Source organism: Ceratina calcarata, unplaced genomic scaffold (assembly GCF_001652005.2).
Source record: "Ceratina calcarata isolate Rehan_Ccalc_2016 unplaced genomic scaffold, ASM165200v1 scaffold151.2, whole genome shotgun sequence".
Lineage (NCBI taxonomy): Eukaryota > Metazoa > Arthropoda > Insecta > Hymenoptera > Apidae > Ceratina > Ceratina calcarata.
Genome location: NW_017136308.1, coordinates 1,200,396 through 1,220,279, shown reverse-complemented (window position 1 = coordinate 1,220,279; position 19,884 = coordinate 1,200,396). Strand labels below are relative to the sequence as shown.

The following is a 19,884-nucleotide window of genomic DNA, read 5'->3' as shown; positions in this document are numbered from 1 at the left end:
AGGCTGTCTGTCACTCGAAATCTTTCTTCAATTTTCAGTAATGACAGTCGAGAGCGTCGTAATTTTGAATTTCCGCGCGGTAGCCACGAGCGAACGGTACGTGCCTGCACGGTCACGTGACCGCCATAATTCAATTTTCAAATATATTATTTTATTGATTTAATACTTTATAAAAATTGAAATGCGAGCTTTGCTTCGATTTATATATAATGTATAACTAGTGAAGCAAGTTTTTTTATGTACCAGAACATTTATTTTCTTCGTAAAAAATACAAACAACATGTTAACATGATACACATAAAATTGTATTAATGCTAACGGGATTTCTTGGACGTATCACTTCCCAAAATTTTGCGCCGTTGGGCAAACATGTGCATGTACAGTTGTGGAAAGACTGTAAAGTAAAAAGAGAATAGTAATCGTATAATGGACGTACGATGGATAGAACAGTAATTTGGAAACTCACAGGGAATGTATAACAGCATTTGAAACACAAGTATGAAATAATAGCTGAATATGAAATTCCATGAATTAGGAAGCCTGTAGCTCAAGGCATCTGGGTGCTCACTCGCATACCTCACAGCTTGATAAGTGCATAAAAGTTCTCCAGTAACACCGATTGGATACAATGCAATAAATAACGTGTATCTGTAATAAAGTACATAAGACAAAACATTCAACAGTTAGCATTAAACCTGTACTAAATCTTAATACCTTAGCCACGTGAGGAAGTAAGGTACGCTGCCATTCAAGCTCATGAAATAAAAGAAGTATCTAATTATTTCTGTTATTGACCATGCTGAGATAGCCAATGGTATGCCAATAGATGATGATGCATATTTCTCTGGAGTCGCTAGTATCACACCACTTACAACTGCCACACGACTTAATACTTGTACAAATGTAATTAAAACACCTGATTTAACTAAGCCAAGTGCTGCATGGATCACCTGTGACGAAAGTTAGTTTTATTTCTTATCAAATTCGTTCAAATGGACGTTTACCTCTAAAGCTGCAGCATGTTGAAAAATAATAACAGGCCACTTAACACTGTTCCAAAGATCTGCATTCGAGGAAGAATGAAAATCATTTGTTAGAAACTTGTAAAATATGTAACTCCAACTGCAAATAGGTATAGACTTTTATCAATATCTATAGAGGCATTTTCCATAGATAATATATGTTTCATTCACTTCAAGTTGACTTTTTAAAATATGAATAATTCTTACCCCAAAACTTGTGTTAAATTGTAAGTTTTCAAATATAACTGTCCGACGTTACTAGAGCTTTTCGATTTCATGTTTGTGACTGTTAATTTCTCGTTTATCGAAACTGGAACTATTTAATTCATAACTTCCCGTCCGTACCACGTTGAAACCGTGGAAACCTGAACGAAACTGATGGAAACTAACGACATGAAAAAACGGTATGCGATTACATATACACTTTCTACAGGAGCGTAGTAAGTGAGAAGTGAAACATCGTATCCCGTTTTCTCTTTTTAATATTTTGTCTTTTTTGGGAATTCACCGGGGATTGATTGAAATTTGTTTGTCTAAATTGTACACGGTGCAATAATAAGTAGAAGTATGCTAGGTTAATGTAATTCTTTACGCGCCAATACAGAATAAGCGCATGTATATGAATTCTCAATCATTCCAGACATGTTTGCTAGCTTTGTAGATAACTCTTATGAATTGCGTATAAGAAGCAAAACACGTAAGTTTCACAGAATCATGAATATTAATTTGTACTCTAGTTATTACATTTTCTTTTTAGAAAGTTTAATAGAAAATCCATGAACAGTATTTATTAAACAAGACAAATCAGAAGATTTTCAACCGTTTCTTAAATTAAGATTTTAATCAATGTAAAGCTTGGAGCGAGATAAGACTGAAAAAAATTAAATATTTAGCTGACTACGTTCCTGATAGTTCAGAGTTCGATACGTTTAGACTTTAGCGTAAGATTGCTCATAATGCTTGCTTGGTATAAAACGAGAACGCACTTTGCACGTTTCATATTTGATTAGCTCTTCTTTTACGTACTTGCTATTCCGGATTCAGAATAATAATCATATCACTTTATTACGTATACAATAGAATGACTTTACTACTTTTTTACTTATACTTGCCATTATGTGGTATAAAGATCCTCAATTAAAATTGTTAGATGAAAATTTTTATATCTTATTGTGAGCTATTGATGATATCTTTCAATGTTTTATTATACAAAATGATAAATGCAAGTACGTCGAAAATTCAATATTTGATAAGAGTTAAAATAAGTAGTTTGAGTTTATGATAATTAAAATTGAGACAGAATTGAGATTAGCATAATATAAAGATGATTCGAAGCTTGGTCATTGATTTTTCGATATCGTGTAAAAATCGATAAATCGAGCGAAGCGATAATATAAAAAATGTCGGGAACTAAAATATAATTCTCGGTTGATTATCGTAAAAGATTACGATTATATAATCATGGATTATTCGCATGGATGTACACCTGATCTTTCTTTACGATCATCTGTCAAACGAATCCCTGAAACGTTCAATAACCTATGGATCATTTTCTGATCACTGATCGTCTTTTGTCGCGGACTTACCGTTACAGGCGTTAAACAATAAACTGTTGCCGGATGTTCCTCAGTAACTACACCGTCTAAAAAAGAAGTATGAAGATGCAGCGAGTGAATTTTCGAAGCCTCCTTGACACAGTGAAAAGGATTAATTCGACTAACCGTCGAGCAAGCAATAAGTGCAAGCCTTTCATTTATGGTAGAGATGTAGAAATTGCAAAGAAGAACGGATTGCCAATTGTGGCCTTAGAATCCACGATTATTACACATGGAATGCCTTATCCAGACAATTTAGAGACAGCAATCAAAGTTGAAGAAGCTGTCAGGAAGAAGGTACAATTATTCTTAAACTGTTAAAGACAGTAGAATAGAATTGGATTATACATTTGTATTATCTCAGGGTGCTGTACCTGCGACAATAGGAATTGTAAATGGGCAGATGTACGTGGGTTTGATGGAAGAACAGCTGCAGATATTAGCTAAATCATCTTCTGGAGGCACTATTAAGTGTTCTCACAGAGATGTATCAACGGTCATTGCTAAGAAGCTGAATGGAGGTACAACTGTTAGTGCAACGATGTTGATAGCGAATTTAGCAGGCTTGCCTATAATGGCAACAGGAGGTATCGGTGGTGTCCACCGTGGAGCAGAATCAACTTTCGACATTAGCACAGATTTAATAGAACTTGGACGTACTCCTGTAGCCGTTGTCTGCTCTGGTATTAAGTCTATATTAGACATTGAAAAAACATTAGAGTATCTAGTTAGTGTACTATCTTACATTGAAAAGGAAGTCCATACAGTAGAGTTTTCATTATTGTATAATTAACTTTTTTCTTGTTCAGGAAACTCAAGGAGTTCCTGTTATAAAGATCGGCGAAACGAATCGTTTCCCTGCATTTTATTGTACTGAAACGTTTCAACGAACGGAAGTGCCGCACAGAGTGTCGGATGCGCAAGAGGCAGCAAAGATTTTAAAAGCACAAATGGAATTAGGCCTCCGAACAGGAATACTGTTTGCTGTGCCTATTCCTGAAGAATATGCATTGAATCCTAAAGAAATGGAGTCAGCTATATGCAACGCTTTAGAGATTGCAAAGTGTAGAAACATAAGTGGAAAGAATGTAACGCCGTTTCTGTTGGAAGAATTAAACCAGATCACTCGTGGCGAATCTCTTCGAGCCAGTAAGCAAATAAATTATTTACGGAAAAGACACAAAGTAGAAAACGAAATTTTGCGTTTCTCTATACAGCTTCTATCTTTCAACAGACATAGCTCTGATCGAAAACAATGCAAGCATGGCAGCAGAGATTTCGGTGAACATAGCTGAGAGGAGTTCTGAAAGCTTTCACGGTACCAATTCTTCTCAGTGCGTTTTTCATGTGGAACGAAGCCCAGTAAGCAAAATCAGAATACTGATATAAGGTGTTTCCGAGCTGGTAACCGCCCTATATATTCTTAAAACGTATATAGTAAACGTTTTGTTTGACCGGCTGACACGTTGACATTGTAGGTGGTAATCGGTGGTGCTATAATGGACACCGTTCTGCAAGTGAAAGATTCTGAGATAAAAGTAAGTGAAGCCTTTAGTCAGAATTATACTAAATAACCAATCTTCCTTGTATTCGTACTTCAGAGAAGTTATAGAACGTTTAACAGTATTTACATACAATTACGACCACATAGGTTTTATGTACATTTAAGAATATCGAATAACACGAACTCATGGTACACAGTACAGTATGGGGAAGAGTGGTGTATAAAAATCAAAAAGCATGATCGAAACATGTTCGGAGAACCATCGCGGTATTGCACGTCGAAACGAAAAGCGTGAAATAGGTACGATTTACGAAGGAAAATGTTCCTTGGAACTTTGGTAGGTGAATCTTCTCAAGATTTTGATCAGGGCAATGCTCGTGGGGAAATTGTTCTAAAGCAGAACTGAATACAAGCGTTTTTCGTTGTGCATGACCAAAGTGAAGAACGCATTTCAACTTCTAGTTTACACTTTTTCCCATACTTGGCTACGGTAATTCTATTTTGTTTACCGTGTACGAAATAACGTACATACCGTATCTAACCATTTACATATACAGTAAATTGGGTTTCTTAAGCAGGCACTATTCAAAGCTCCCTCTCTCTCCCATTCGTTTCCATATATATGTTACATTTAAATATCGATCAGTTACAAATAACTACAGATAATGAACGTGTTTTATTAAAGCTGTCCTCGTTACGGCATCACTATTTGTTATTTCGATAGAACGCAAAAGGGATACTTTGTCCGTTTGACGAGTACAAGATGAGAAATCGAACGCACCGAGTAAATGAATCAAGATGTGAAGTAACAGTACGTGTCGTCTCGAACCAGAAGTTTAAAAGCTTACTCTAATCGAAGTTAACGCGTAGGTTTCCACTCCTGGTCGGGTCGTAATAACATCTAAATAATCGTTTTGGGAATTAATTAATGCTATCTGTCGTACGTTTTACATATAGAATACGTGTACATCCTTATATACATTTAGTGGCAGAGGCTGTATGTCTGCGAGGTGTAAGCTTTCATATTATTATGTTAGCTTAGTACATTCAACGATAACTCGATGGCCTGGTTAAGAAAGAACCCTCGATCTATTTCAATTGCGACTATTTCGTTCTTCCTCGATATTCGGAAGTTGTTCATTACACGAGACGAAAGAAACATACGCATTCGGATCTGGTTAACAATACGCGTTAATGAACGTGTCTTGTGTCAATGATTCGTTTGGTAACGATCTACTGCGCGTACGATGCCCTAAAGTAGAATACCCTGTTGTCCAGACTGATATTTAATTATGAGAGAGAGACCAAAACATCAAATCTGACTTGTCTAACAAGTGTGCGTTGCACGCACCATCCTAATTTTTATTTTACATTCCTCTAAAGAAAACAAATCAAGTAACGTTGTCCCAGTGTGTAAAAGTTGAACCGTGTGCTATGGATTTTGGCTTTTTCTTAAACAGACGATCGACGCTTAATATTTGACTACCATACACCGCTATGTACAGACTACTAATACGTATATCCATTATCTTTGCATTCGTAAACGTATATAATCCCTAAGATTCGATTAATCCTAGCTAGGAAGCCAATTTGAGTATCGTATGTATGTATTCATACGACTTGCTGCACAAATTAATACAGACTACTGTCGCGCTGCATGTATGCATGTATGTATGTATCGCTTTATATAAAAAGAACTAGGAATTTATAGTCGTTATTCTTATGCGGTGACTTTGTGTGTCTGTTGCTGTGTATATATATAATTCATATATATATACTATTTATATTTTATATGTCTTCTTGTTCCAATGCGCTGTTTAGTTTCACCTTCGCTAATCGTAATGTATAGCTCGTCGAAAAGACAGATTTTTCTTCTTTTTTTTTGTTCCTTTTTATAGTCGTATTTTCGCTATTGGGAGAATCCGTTTGGCAGTATCCCACAATTTTGTTGCCTGTAACTATCGCGTGTCGCACCGCGGTTGTTCCTTTCCCGAGAAAAACAAGGCCTTGTGAGAATTGACACAAAGGAAAGATGGAACGTAGTCTAGTAATCGAGGTGAAGCGAGCAAAAGAAATATGTTTACCACACCGTGTGGCCGTGAGCAATTATTATCATTTCTCAGCCACTCAGTCGTTCTGTGCTAAACAGATTTATTTGCGGTCAACGTGTTTAAAACGCAATAACAAACGTCCGAGCGATTTCAATAAGCTTTCACGTGTGCATTTGCATAGGAAGAGAAGTATCGCAGCCATTGGTTTAATTAAATTCGCGCGTCGACGATCCAACGGAAACGTAATAATTAAATATTTATCAACGAAAAGGTGGTGTGATCCTCGTTACAACGGCGACGATAGTTACATCTTACATTGTGACATACTGGCCGCGTGATTCGCGTGGTAAAAATCAGTATAACAACGAGTCCTAAACGCTCTTTGGTTCGTCTTGATTCAAAGAGAGATACAGTTTCATATAGGAAAACTTACCGCTAAAAATAAACCTACAAAAGTATGATCGATCATATTTTTTTTGTATCGTTTCATCTGTATTTTTTCATTTTTTTGTTCGCCGACCGTGCGAGGACGGAAAGACGTGTAGAAAGAGAATTCGAAAGGACGCCGGAAGAAGGTGTTCCGATCACAGGGCCTTCCTCTTCCCTTTTGTGCAGCTTCGACCCCTTCCTCCTCTCATCGTTTTTTTTTTCGTTTTCATGTATTTTTTTTTTTTTCAATTTTATATTTCGCTGTCCGTTCCTCCTTGCGAGTCGCTCGCCTCGATCTCTCTCCGGTCGTTGTACGTGTCGTCGTGCGAACGGAATTTTCCTGCTCGTCAGCGATTCGGAATTTTCACGTCGCGGGGAACGCGCATCGTTAGAATCGTCGTGCACAATCGCCAAAACGGTCACTCGACTCTGAGTCGATACTGAACGAAACTTTAAGACACCGACAAGGTACACCCTACGGTCTATGTAGTCTAGTCCGGGTTGAAATGGTTGCATTCGCGGGGCTCTAATCTGACGGAACGACGATTCAGCGATACATTTTCCTGGCGACGCGCAAGACTTTGAACGTAATTCGCTTATTGTGGGCTGGTGTGCTCGTGAGGTCAGTAGAATCTTTAGAAACCTTAGCTCCGGTCTGCGGATCTATCCTTTAAGAAAACGAACATACACTTAGTACTGTATATTTTCATTTGGTCATTCGATCACGATTAATAATCTCGGATTCGACCCGATTTTTGTCTACTTTTTTTTTGTAATTGTCCATGTATCAAAGAAACGCGAAATAGTAAAATCGTTTGAGGTATCTGCACGTTTTTAATGAATTAAGCATCTATCTTCGCGTTACCATAAATGCTCGTTCGCGTGTCGGTTTAAACGCTACTAACAGCACGATCTTGTCGGCTCAAGAGAATCTTAGTACAGGTCGATTACCCTTTCCTATCTGTGAAAATTATCAGTTTATCAGTTAACCCCGTTCGCTTCTAAGAATACACCAGAAATTTGAGTCTAATTCAGATTGCCAAACTGTCACGCTCTAATTCAATTATTTCGTCGTATTGAGGCTGACTGGGAGAAAGGTTCACTGAAAATAGAGGTTCGATGAGACCAAAACGGTACGGTCGATGCGAATCAACTTTTTTAAGTTACGTGTCCACTCGTATCGTATCCTCGTATCATTCCACCGATGCGTATCAACGTTCTTTACGTTTTGTTATTTTACAAATGTTACCAATTGTGTTTGAGCCCCACTGTGCCCCATTCGCCGTCCCAACGATTATACAGACGCTGCCACTCTTTAAGAGTATCTCCTCGGTGCATAAGACTTATAGCACGTATGGGACGACGATACGCAGCGGTGATACGAGGACGCGATACAAGTAGATATGCACCTTGGGAGTCTGCACGAATACAGATAGGCTTACTTATACACGGTGATCTCGGCGGACCGATTGCTCCTGTAGAGGAGACGGTTCGACGTGTTTCGCCACCACTTCCATAGTCAGGTGCGCCTGCTCTGACCACCGGCTGTTATACCCGTGCCCGGGCTGCCGCCGTTCGACAGCCACAATCTTCTATTAAACTCCCGCATTTCGTAGTTGTTGTTCCCGTTGCTCTTCTCCCGGTTGCCGCAGTTGTGGTTTGCCGAGGTCGGCGTCGTCTCCTCGAGGATCAGCGCGCAATGGCTATTCGTGTCGCTATCCGCGCCGCCGTCCTGCAAGTTATTCGCCAACAGGGGATGCCTTCCGGTGTTGCACTCATCCGTTTGGATCAACAACGACGCGTTCCCTGGAATCGATTTTCTTTTATTCATTTCACACTACAACATTCTCGTAGGCTATACATGGGTCTCCTGCATTATTTCCTCTCCTCGTGTAGAAAAATTGTTATTGAGGCGTTACGCATTTGTACAAAAATAGAACGTGCAGGACTTAATGCATGTTCTTTAGATGCCACGGGAGATCTTTATCTGAAATGCATTTTTTGTTCAACCGATTGACACGAAACGACGTTCCCATTAAAATCGTTATGACATTTCTTTTTTCTGAATCGAATATACGATTTTATAATTCACTGACTCGCAACCTTTTAACAGGACGAGGAAAACAGTTATCATGCTTACTTTCCTACTTTGCTTAGCCGGCACCGACTGCGATAATATGCGGACAAACAAGGTTGCCAAGACCTTTGACCTTTGCGCCGTACTACCGGTTCAGGTGAGATCCAGCAGTTTTTTAATGTTAGAATTAAATTGATGTCCGTCGCGTGCTATCACAGTTCTATGCGCGGTTCTATCGATCAGAGGATCGAGCTTGACTCGAAGCGTCCATGTAGATCCGCAGATAGTAGAATTAAAATCGTAACTTTTCAAATCGATGCAGTCGCTGATACATAAAAAGCGAGAGAGATATTAACACTAGATCTACCAGGGAGGGTCAAAATGAGTTGCCTGGCATTCCTTATAATCATTATTCATTTTCAACATACCGAGGCATATACCGGGATGAGTCATTTTTACCCTCACGAAACGTAGGTTAAAAGCGTAATTATTTTGAAAATTATTTTTATTAAATTATTATTATTATTATCAGTTTATTATTCAATCTTCACTCATAAAATCGTAGAAATTGCTGTCTTTTCTTATGACTTATTAATTTGAAAAACAAGTCATTTTGACCCGGTATAAGAAGGTGGTTCTAGTGTTAAGAGAATAAAGATTTAAACTCGACTTCTAAGGGAGATAAATTCGAGAAATAGAGTATTCGATAGGAAGTTGTTAAAAGTGAACGAATCTCTTCTTCTTTTTGACTACGAACAATGAACTCTGGTCAACATTAAAGCTCTGCAATTTTATTGCTAGTGCGTAGGTATAATTTCTAAAATTTTTATACGAACGACGTAACAGCTTCTAGCTGAACTCTCTTATTTCTGGTCGCTATTTAAAAATTGATCGACTACCAATTACAGCCAGGCATGTGTACTTATTTTTAGCGGCACGTGTTTCAATGATGCAGCGTGCACGCGTACAGGACCTCGCCTGGTCGCATTTCAAGGGTCTGAAAAAATGGTAATTGTCGAGCGGAAAACGGCTCGGGGGCTATTCTTCACCGGAAGCTTGCAAGAACAATCAAACTTCTGCTTTTAAAGAACCAAATCCTGCTAATTAGACTGCTGGATTTTAAACGTTGGTCATGTCAATTTAAAAAATGAAATCTAGATCGAGATTTCTTTTAGCCTTTAGAAATTATCATATACTTCTTATTATCCTTTTAATATTGGGTACATTGGATTTCATTCATCACATTTTCTGCGCATTTTTCTAAAATCCGCAGCCTATTTACAAGGAATCGTTATCAAGGCTGCTATTTTATTCTGATAAATCACCCTTCGAGAACAGCTGACGCGTTTCGAATCGACTCTACAGTCTAAGGAGAGTCTAAAGAAACGTTCTTCGTACTTCCTCTCCGACAACCGTGAACGAACCTCCCGAGGTTTCTGAAGGCTTCACGACTAATATCCGCATAAGAAAAATACTCTCAATCTCCCCCTAATCTCCGGTATAACTAAAAAAAAAGTATCAAAGTTCTTTCCCGATTCTCGACAAATACTTTATACTTCCATGTATGCCATTCTCGTACATTAGAAGGAAACTATAGAAATAATTGCACAAATTCTCTGATCTACGAATCGTTTATCGAATATTTTTTTTATAAAATGATGAAAGTGTTCTTATATTTAGATAGATGCACAGTCTGGCAGGGATGAAGTGTCCCATAGCAGACTTTTTATTACTGAGAGACGTAATTTTGTACCGGAACGATGGCTTCGAATTAAAATTCGCTCTATCGTTGGTGTAATTACGAGTAAGCTACGAGCAGGCGTTAAGTTAAATACTTATTATACTCGAGCACGCAACGCCCTAGTTCCTCTGGTTCGATCCCGAACGTGCAGATTCAGTGCACACGTGACGGTGTACAACTCTCGGTAAACGACTACCACGGAATCGGACGTTCAACGCGGAATTATGCATCCAATACCGGTGAAACGAGCTCGTGTTCCCACTTACGCGGTTCTTCTGACTCGTTAACCCGTTTGCTGCTGTGATCCTTATTCATTTTTTAACCATTTTTCCTTTCGAACAATCTCTCGTTTCTTTTAACGTCAAACCTACCGACCCTTCTCGTACGCCTGTTCCTACTGTATTCGGTCGAAGAGATCGGTCCACATTGAAATTTTAACAGTTACTATATAGATATTACATTAATAAAACACTACATAAAATTTTGTGTGTCATGAAAGATTTCTTGCAAGGAGTAATATTATTTTTCAGTCTGCGAGTTCGCGTTAAAAAAATCGCGTGTTTCAACTGTGAAACGGAGAATCCTGCACACGATGGAACCCGTAAACATATTTTTCATCGCGGGAGTCGCGTGTCGGTCGGGGTAACAATCAGTGCAATCTAAATTTTTCAAGTTTTCCCGGGTGCACGCGGCCCGAGCAAACTTTTATCCTTAACAAATCTCGTTAACAGTGTACTACTCTCGGTCTGCTTCGCTGCTATCGTTCGCGTTCCAGCGAGGGGGTAGCGCGCGGTTCCGAACTTCCGTGCCGCGCTATTCAGAAAGTTCGTTTTTAGTTTCCAGATGGGTATATGTATGTGAAAGATAGAACGGGTAGATACGGGATTCGTGAAAAGATTCCCGTCGAGGCGACGCCGCCGCCGTCACGGCGCGTCCTCGTTTCGTTTCGAACGTTCGTCGCTCGATGGGTGGCACACGGTGAACCGTGCTCAGTCAACTTCGGGCTCATCCAATTAACTCCTGTTAGGTTCTCCCTGATGATCCGACCTCTTCGAAACACCTCCATAAGTGTTATTGACTGCGAAGCCGGTTAACTGCACGACCAGTCGATGGAAACGAGAGCCAAGCGAAAGAAGAGGCGAACGTCTTTAATTATCAGTAGACTGCGGATTTTTATACAAAATTTTGTACATTTACGTGCATTGTACAGATACACGAAGTCCGCAGTCTGTTTGTAAAGCTTCTCAACGAGATCAGTAAATCTTATTTTAAATAATGATTTAATTTCTTTCTACTGTAATAGAAATGCGAAAGCGATAATTGATCTTTGAAAGAGAAAAGCACTATCACTGGTCGTGGGAGACGTTCAAATGACTCCAGACGAATTGGTACGGAATGTACATCTTTCAACTTTCAAGGAATAACAAGCACGCAGCATTGAAACACTCGATTTTTTTTACTACGTTTTTATTAGCTCGCTTTCTTGTCTGTTCGGTTTGAAGCGTTAAAAAATGATGAGACTTACCGGAGGGGGTAACTGCGTTGGGTAAGGTCGGTCGACGCACGATGCTCCCGTTGTTGGTCGTTTCCGGCATCACCTGCGAGAAGGGTGGCTGCGCGAGCGTGGCAGCTGGCGGCGGCGGCTCTCGTAATAGCCGTATCTTCTGTATCATCTCCCGTATCTCGTAACGCAGTATTCCCAGGAAACACAGTTTGGCGAACGCGATCACGCAGAAGCCGAGGACAAAGAGTAGGTCCGCGGTTTTCCTCAGCCATCGCATCAACGATTCCTCGCAGCCCCTCACGTACGGTTGTTGGCAGGTATCGCTCGCGTTACCGGTGGGCCCGCAACAGGTCTGCGGCCATCGAGAGCCGAACGGGTCCCTGGGTCCGGTGACCCCGCAGCAGTTGAATTCCTTTTGCAGACAGTCCCACTGCTCGCTGAATCGCAGGTCTTTGCCATACTCCATCTACGGTCGAAAAGCAAAGAGGGTACGGACACGTAAGATAGACACAGTCGGCTCGAGCGAGCGGCTGGCGCACGGGTTTATATTTAGAACAAACGACCACGGTCGTAGAACCTGAAAGCTTTCGACTTGACTCGAAACGTTATCGATTCAAGATGCACGACGTTCGTCGGCTAAATTTACGCACCGAACTCTGCTCCGCGTATTTTTAAACGGTACGCTTTCGATATCGAGCCGATATTTAAGGATTGTTAGATGGATTCGTCCGCCGTTCAAATAAAATTTTCGCAGAACTTAGTTTAATGAAAATCAGCACTTTTAATTGCCCAGAATGTTCAGGCTTGGTTTTTGAGACCAGACTCGTTGAGATCGTCGAGGATCCATTGAGCGTGGCGCGTTTTAAGATGCACATCTACTCGTATCGTGTCTTCGTATCAATAATTTATCATGTATCGTAAGACAGACAGGATCCAGGAGTCAGTAACAATTATTACGATAATAAAACTTACTGATCAGACTTAATACATAGGAAAACGAACTGCAATTTTAGTAAATTCAACAAAGCATTAATTCAATAAGTTTAATAATAATAAATTCATGAATGCTCAGTCCTCGTTTAAATTATTACACAAACATTTCTATTCTTTCATTTGAGATACAGTTTTATTATTGGAACAATTTATCATTTGCTGTATAATTCATTCTTCGTATGATCCGTTGTATCAGTTTTTATATGATTTATAGTACCATGATTTATTATGTCATTTTTTGTACGATTTAATACATGATTTATCATACGATTTACGTATAACTGATGGTCGTGCATTCGTAATGGTACAGCTAGTCTGCTACATCTTTGACGAGTCAAACTTGTGTTAAAGTCTAACAGTGTCGATGCCAGATCGAACATTGAAAAATAAGATGTACACTTATTACTCGTTTTGAATTCTGTCGCCCTAGAGGAAACTAATACAAGCTAGAGCTGGCTCAGTTTCATTGTTACCAGCTGTACACGTGACACGGTACCAGAGTGTGATACAAGTGGATAATAGCATTTTATAACAGATGATTTCTCTGAAAGAAGGATACAGGCCGACTGGTCCTGGAGATCCAGGTCGTGCGTCCAAGGATACGCACATTTTCCGACGATTATGCGATCGACCTAGATAAGAACGGGGCTAAGAATAATGACTGCAGATACGGGCCGAGAAACGGGGGTGATATCGGGATTGCTACCAATCCCTAGGACACTGATTTTTCATCCCGCCACTGTGTAAACTAGTTCACTGTCTCTTAATTAGCACTAGCTATCAGGTCACGTCCTTCCTGATACTTTTTAATTCGGCTCGGATAAGCCGGAGCACAATGGAAGCTGTGACCCTAAAGAATGACTGTAGGTCTATAAATAATGGGACCAGAAAAAATTTTCTAAATGATATCATTCCCACAATAATGATAATTATGAAAATATTCATATAGTATTAAAATTTCATTGGAAGAGGCAGCTTCATGGATTAATTCCTACTTTACTTCTGTATTCTTTACGATAGCATATTTCAATTGGGAGTATAAAAGGAGATTATTTCCGAGGGCACGGAATGATCCGATAAAATAGTAAAATTAATCCGCGAAGAGAAATGGAGCGTGGAACAGTTTTGATAACGCGCTCTCTGCAGTAGTAATACATCAACGTTGACGGCGATCAAAATTTCAGACTGTTTAGGTTTCCCGGAGCTATTTAAACGCTCCCAGGCTCGATAGGCAGACGCGACGCGGTGCGATTAAAACTTTCAATCGGCGATTAAGAATTCAGCGGCGACGAATGAGTCGCGTACTTCGTCGAAAGTAAAAGTTCTGGAGAGGATCGATCGAGTCTACGCTCACGCTTTCCGAGTCATTATCCTCCTTGGGGAATCTCGACGAGAGCGTTCAGTTATTCATATAAACCTTTCGCGGATTATCCGCGCGGCGAGGTTCATTGCTTCCTCCAATTTTATTCCAAACCTCTGTACCGATAATTTCACCGGAGGTAAGAGTTTCCATTGGTCGTTTCCAAGCTCGATCTCCTTTCTAGGCTGCCAGCACTTTCTCTTGTAGATATGTGGCTAATTGAGAAATTAATTTAAAATTAATTTCGAATATCGCAGTTTTGTCGAACGAGGCTCGGGTATCGACGTTTTGCAGGGAGAAAAAGTCTCGCAGAATTCGCGAGGAAATACGTGAATACCTGCATGCTCATTTATAAATAACCCGTGGTCTGTACGCCGGGTATGGTATGAATAATATTCACGCTGCGCCGTAAATTACGGCCCACCTCCTCCCGGTCGGGCGACCGCGAGCCGCGTTCGAATTTTATTACGAGACCAAAACGCTTCGATAAACCACGCAGGTATTAAAAACGGGAAAGAAAATACGACTAGCGACGTTTTAGATCACCTTTACGCTCGCTCGTACACTCTATGCCAAGCCGTAATTCGTCTAACCGTAGACTTATATCCTATTCCTCTTACGGTCGAGATTAAATCGATTTTTTGGCTCCGTATATTTTTTATGTTTATCGATTAAACGATGCCGGGAATAGCATTCGATGTCGACACGCCTCCGCGGAGACCTGCTGACCGGTCACAGTAAATTCAGATTCCCAACACTGACACCAACGTTTTATGGTACGTTACACGTCATCGTTGCACCTGTTCGTTATTGTACGACTTACGTATGTACCGTAACGTCTCAGTGGTTCACGATAATAAGCGACGTCAGAAGAAAATCTTACAGACAGGTATAACAGATTTTGAGATACGCTGCTAAGGGGATGATATCGTATTTCAGAGGAGGACTGTTTACGATTCACAATTTTTCTGCCAACGCCGAGAGCGTTTGGACTCGATCCCGGCACCCGAGGACCCGTCCTTTTTTACTGATCGATACTCCATTGAACGTTACCTAGAGGTGATAAGAGCAGCCACGCCTCCGCAATTCTCCGGAGCTCATCCGGGCAACGGAAACCGATTCTCGTTTTTCTCGTGCCCTGAACGCGCTTCTAAGTTCGCTCGATGAAAATTATTACCGCTGGTCCGGTGTACAAGTCGAAGAGTCTCTAACTTCGTTGGCAAAAGTTTGATCGAGGAAACGATTTAAATTATTCCAACGAACGGAGAACTAGGGAAGATAGACAGCCGTGCATCATCTTCGAGTCACGACAGTTCTCTCAGTACGATTTTCCTTTCAAAGAAGACGGGCAGTGGTCGGCTTGGCTCTACTCGTGTGCGAACAGATTTATCCTTAAGTAAGGAGACCGCCCCGAGTCTCGCATTGCCAAAACGAGCCACTTATTCTTCGCTTAACAACTGTGGCATCGACGGGAGGCGCGTATAACGACGTTCTCGTTTATAGAAGTATAAAACTGCGCGATTTACCGTCTTCGGGATTTTTCGCTTCGAAGGAAGACGCATGTGTCGGTCGCGTGGTGAGCTGGACGTAAAGAAAAATAAGAAGGGCAGAGAATCGTTATCTTCATCTCGTGACCCCGAGCAAATTCCCGACCAACAATCTGGACGGCAAACGAGACGATAAAGCGACGCGTGTTACGATCCGGAGTGTCTCGTTCTCGAGGAGTTACAGCTGTGGAAATGGCCGAATAAAATTCGCTAGAGGTGCGTCCACGATCGATCCGAGCAACAATTCCGACCTACAGAGAGGATGGGGAGTCCCTTTTCGTAGAAGCTTGGAATCTGATTCGCGAGGACAAAAAAAGTTTCCGCGACGGAAAGACCTTTTAACTTTTGACGTCTACCTCGTCTTCTACAGTTTTCGAGTATACTATAGGCGTTCGACAAAGTTCATAACTTCTGAGCTAATACTTTCTCAATCTGCGACACTGCTAGCACTTATTTAAAAGGAATGCGAGGATGCATCGATCGATGAGAAGAACGGCACTGGTATTTAGAGATTTGATCTTAGCACTGATTTCGTTGGTTCACAATTACAATCTGCTGTGTGATAAGAGAGACAGGAATGCATAGAGGATCGTTAAGAAATGACTATATTTAGAATATTAAATACTGAATGAACACTTGAATGTTTAAACGATAAAAGAAATGATTATCTAGGACACGTCTTTTAAAACAGACACGATAATTTTGGATAATTTCTCGAGGATGATCACATAAAAAGAAAGAGCAACTGACCTGCAACCGTTGCCTGAGTGTGGGCCTGAGCTCGGCGCGCATCCTCTCGAACCGGAAGACCCAGGCGACCCCGATGACGGCGTCGCCGAAGAGTAGCGCCAGCAGGAGTACCCAGTAGGCGTTCAGGAGTCTCGCGCTCAATCTCCTCGCGGCGATGCAGCCCAGCAGTTGAACGAGGCCGAGCTGCGTGGCGAGGGCCAAGTAAGCGTAAAGGGCCGTCGGGTCGAAGGCGCGTGGCACTCCGGGTACCACGTACCGACGTGGATCGCCGGTGAAGAGAAGCGTGCGGGAGACCGCGGCGGCGAAGCCGAGCGCGCTGCCGAGTAACACCAAGTTACAGGTGTAGATCCAGAGCCGGTAATATCGCATCGCGACGTCCTGGCCACAGTCGGCGCGTCTCTGGGACGTCACCGACGCCGCCGTGTCGTCGGCGACGTACGACCGATTGCTGTCTCTTCTGTTGGCTTCTTTGATCGTATTATTATTGTTATTATTATTATTATTATTGTTGTTGTTGTTGTTGTTGTTGTTATTATTGTTGTTGAGGTTGTTGTTGTTGTTGTTGTTGTTGGTCGTCGTCGTGATAGTGGTCTCAGTGGACAGACGATGCTCCTGACTGTCGTCGAGCAGGAATAGGAAGGGCGGCTTCGCGCTGCAGTCCTTGTTCGCTGTTTTTTGGCTGTGCGTCGACTGCAGGGTGACTGAACGTTGCAGCAGCATCACCGTCATACTATCGTGCCTCCCTGGTACGCGTGTCCTCGTCGTTAAGGATTAAATACCTCGTCGTCCGGGTAGAAGAGAATGGAAGCGGGAGGAGGATGTGTAGTAGTAGCGGGCGTTTATCTAGGCCCTGGTGCCTCCGTCCGTTTACGATGGACGAGAAACGTACTGTGAGAAACGGCCTGTGTCACGCGAACCACGTTATGACTCTCGACGATACTCGTCTGTTCATCGCAGCACCGACCGGCCAGACCCTCTATCTTCCTTTCCTCGTGCCTCTTCTTCCTGTTTTCTCCTCTTCCCGTTTCAACGTGCTCTATTCTCCGTAGTTCCTGTGTCCGCTTGGCTCTCGTCTGCTCGCGATCGCGTTGCCAAATATTCCTACGTCAAATTGGAAATAATCATTGCGCGTAATCAACGAGAGACACGTAGCTGCAAATTGAATTGAAACGCGTTACATGGGCAAACACGTATCGAACACACGCTGGCTAGTTTACTTGAACGATCAATTCGATTCGTGTTGGACGAGTCAGGAGATTGTATCGTCTCTGCGTTAATGGATTGATTAAACGACAGGTTTCATCAGAGATTACGACCTCCGGCCAATTATCCGTCTAACTAATACGTTCTAATGCTACCGTCTGAACTGTCGATTATTATTTCCGTTTGAACACCAGCGTCTCTCTTTCGATAAGAGTCTAACGTGATTATTTATAAATTGATCTAACACATCGTATCATTGTTGTAGGATTAATTATTAAAATAATAAACCTTGCAGGAATGAATTACGATTTACTTAAATTCAGAAGTATCAAAGAATTTTGATTGATTTTAAGTACAATTTTATTGGACCGATTCACGTTATGTGTTTATGATTTATTATGTGACGCATGGACGAAGCTTCATTAGGATACGCAACGGTGATAAAATACAAACGGTATGCGACACGGATCGGTGTCAACGATGTGTAACGCAATAAAGCTGCCGATAGGAGACGATTCATCTTGCGGGTACCTCTGTCCTCCTTCAGAGCTTCCGCTCTATCAAGAGGAGACGTCGAAAATTGATAAAAATATCGGTTTAGAAGCGGGACGAAACGCGCATCAATAAAGTCACCGCAAGGAGGGAGCAATAAAGTTCACCGGTATAAACCCCGCCGCTACCGCCTGGCCTGTCCCGGGTATTACAGGCACGAAATGAAGGAATTAATCGCGAGATCGTCGTGGCATGCGGCCACGAATCGGGGCTACCAGGGTGCACGCATTTTTCTCAAGATAGAATCTCTACTCACTAAACCGCATACAGGGTTCATCTACTAATACTATTTTCAAACGAAAAAGTAGAACATAACACCGTAATAGGATTTGTATTGAATCGATTTTGTGCTGATATTTTTAGACGAAGGACTAGTGTTTAGGAGTAGAAGTTTATCTCTTTACGAACTTCTTCGTTCTCTTGGTACAAGCCATAAGCCTTGTAGAATCTATAACTAGATCGCCGATCTTAAACAGACTATAAATGCTTCATCTGATGTATAAACCTTTATGAAACATCAAAAGTGAATACATATTGCAGTCGTTCGATGCTACATGATATCTTCATATGACGTTTCCAAACTGATTAGGATAAACATTTTAATTTATAAAAATGAACGATCTACGTTGACCTAATAAGAGAAATAGTACGAGAATTTTCAGAACGATGAAAGGTTCACGAATAACAACGAAGAGATTCCTTAATAAAGAATGTAAAGAATTTTGCTAGAGGGCTCCCCGAAGTCTCTGCTTACACGAGAAACGTCGTCCAACTGTCTGAAAGTGACTGGAGCACGGAAGTTGACGCATTCCGTTTGGACGATGAGTTCAAGGAAGACATCTTTTGGCTTCCTCGACATCCTTCGAAGCTTCTACCAACCTACAATTGAAGTTCTCGATTCTATCCAGCTACGGCATTGCCCCCAACGGCGAACTGCCCCGTCTGGCATCGAATTACTCGTTCGACCGGGGGTGACGTCGTTCTATGTAGATCGACTTTGATCCGGTCGAAATCATTTTGGATTTTCAGTTTGCACGTACGCAATCGCGTACTTATTATTCGATGCAGAGAGCTCCGCGTGGCCACAGAGCGGCATGTAATTATTCCTCTCGGTATCATGATAGATCACGTTGATTCAACGGTGCACGGCGTACCGGCACGAACAGTGGCCCTGCTGGTAGCGTGTGCCACGCTAAATTGTATTTCTTTCTGACAGTTCTAGCGTGCAATAGGCAATTCCATTATCGATTTTCCCTGATGCTCGACCACTCGCCTCGGCGCCGTGTTTCCCTTCGTGGATAAGAAAGAGCCGCGAATACGGGTATCACCGATGGGACACGGGTTTTATGCATTTATAGAAAAATTGAATACGTAGAAAATATAACAAATGACACGAAAAGCGGTGCAAGAAGCAACACTTGAGGATGTATCGGCTATACAGTCAATCCCAAAAGTTTATGTACCTTAGAAAAACGCACTTCCTATAATTGAAAGGAAATCAGACGTCGGAAGAATAATGCTAATAATAAATAGCTACGTGCTAAAAAGTATAGAAG

The 19,884-nt window shown here is 41.4% G+C and overlaps 3 protein-coding genes across 6 annotated transcripts in view; 1 reads left to right on the top strand and 2 right to left on the bottom strand.

Moving 5' to 3' along the window:
• Nucleotides 1-238: 238 nt before the first annotated feature.
• Hacd1 (3-hydroxyacyl-CoA dehydratase 1) lies at nt 239-1,571 on the bottom strand. The gene is made up of 5 exons (XM_018036436.2): nt 1,230-1,571; nt 1,005-1,122; nt 715-950; nt 467-648; nt 239-394 (listed from the first exon to the last, which is right to left on the bottom strand). Exons 1-5 carry the CDS (start codon nt 1,298-1,300, stop codon nt 315-317), a joined length of 687 nt encoding a protein of 228 aa, XP_017891925.1. The 5' UTR covers nt 1,301-1,571; the 3' UTR covers nt 239-314.
• Nucleotides 1,572-1,581: 10 nt separating this feature from the next.
• Nucleotides 1,582-19,884, top strand: part of LOC108632104 (pseudouridine-metabolizing bifunctional protein C1861.05) — a 31,958-nt gene continuing 13,655 nt past the window's right edge. Inside the window, exons 1-6 of one of the 4 annotated variants that reach the window (XM_026819466.1) lie at nt 1,582-1,719; nt 2,617-2,914; nt 2,982-3,344; nt 3,427-3,766; nt 3,852-3,979; nt 4,096-4,155. In XM_026819466.1, the coding sequence (XP_026675267.1) occupies nt 2,678-2,914; nt 2,982-3,344; nt 3,427-3,766; nt 3,852-3,979; nt 4,096-4,155 (1,128 nt within the window). In that variant the 5' untranslated portion in view covers nt 1,582-1,719; nt 2,617-2,677. Of the gene's footprint in view, nt 1,720-1,783; nt 1,964-2,021; nt 2,249-2,471; nt 2,915-2,981; nt 3,345-3,426; nt 3,767-3,851; nt 3,980-4,095; nt 4,156-19,884 lie in introns of those variants that run through there. The other 3 variants (XM_026819468.1, XM_026819467.1, XM_018036430.2) reach the window with 3 other exon arrangements.
• The window catches only part of LOC108632107 (uncharacterized), a 20,804-nt gene continuing 5,098 nt past the window's right edge, over nt 4,179-19,884 (bottom strand). The window contains exons 2-5 of the mRNA XM_018036432.2: nt 16,574-17,674; nt 11,945-12,389; nt 8,044-8,407; nt 4,179-7,269 (exon numbers count right to left, since the gene is read on the bottom strand). Of these exons, the coding sequence (XP_017891921.1) occupies nt 8,121-8,407; nt 11,945-12,389; nt 16,574-17,302 (1,461 nt within the window). The 5' untranslated portion in view covers nt 17,303-17,674 and the 3' untranslated portion in view covers nt 4,179-7,269; nt 8,044-8,120. The remainder of the gene's footprint in view (nt 7,270-8,043; nt 8,408-11,944; nt 12,390-16,573; nt 17,675-19,884) is intronic.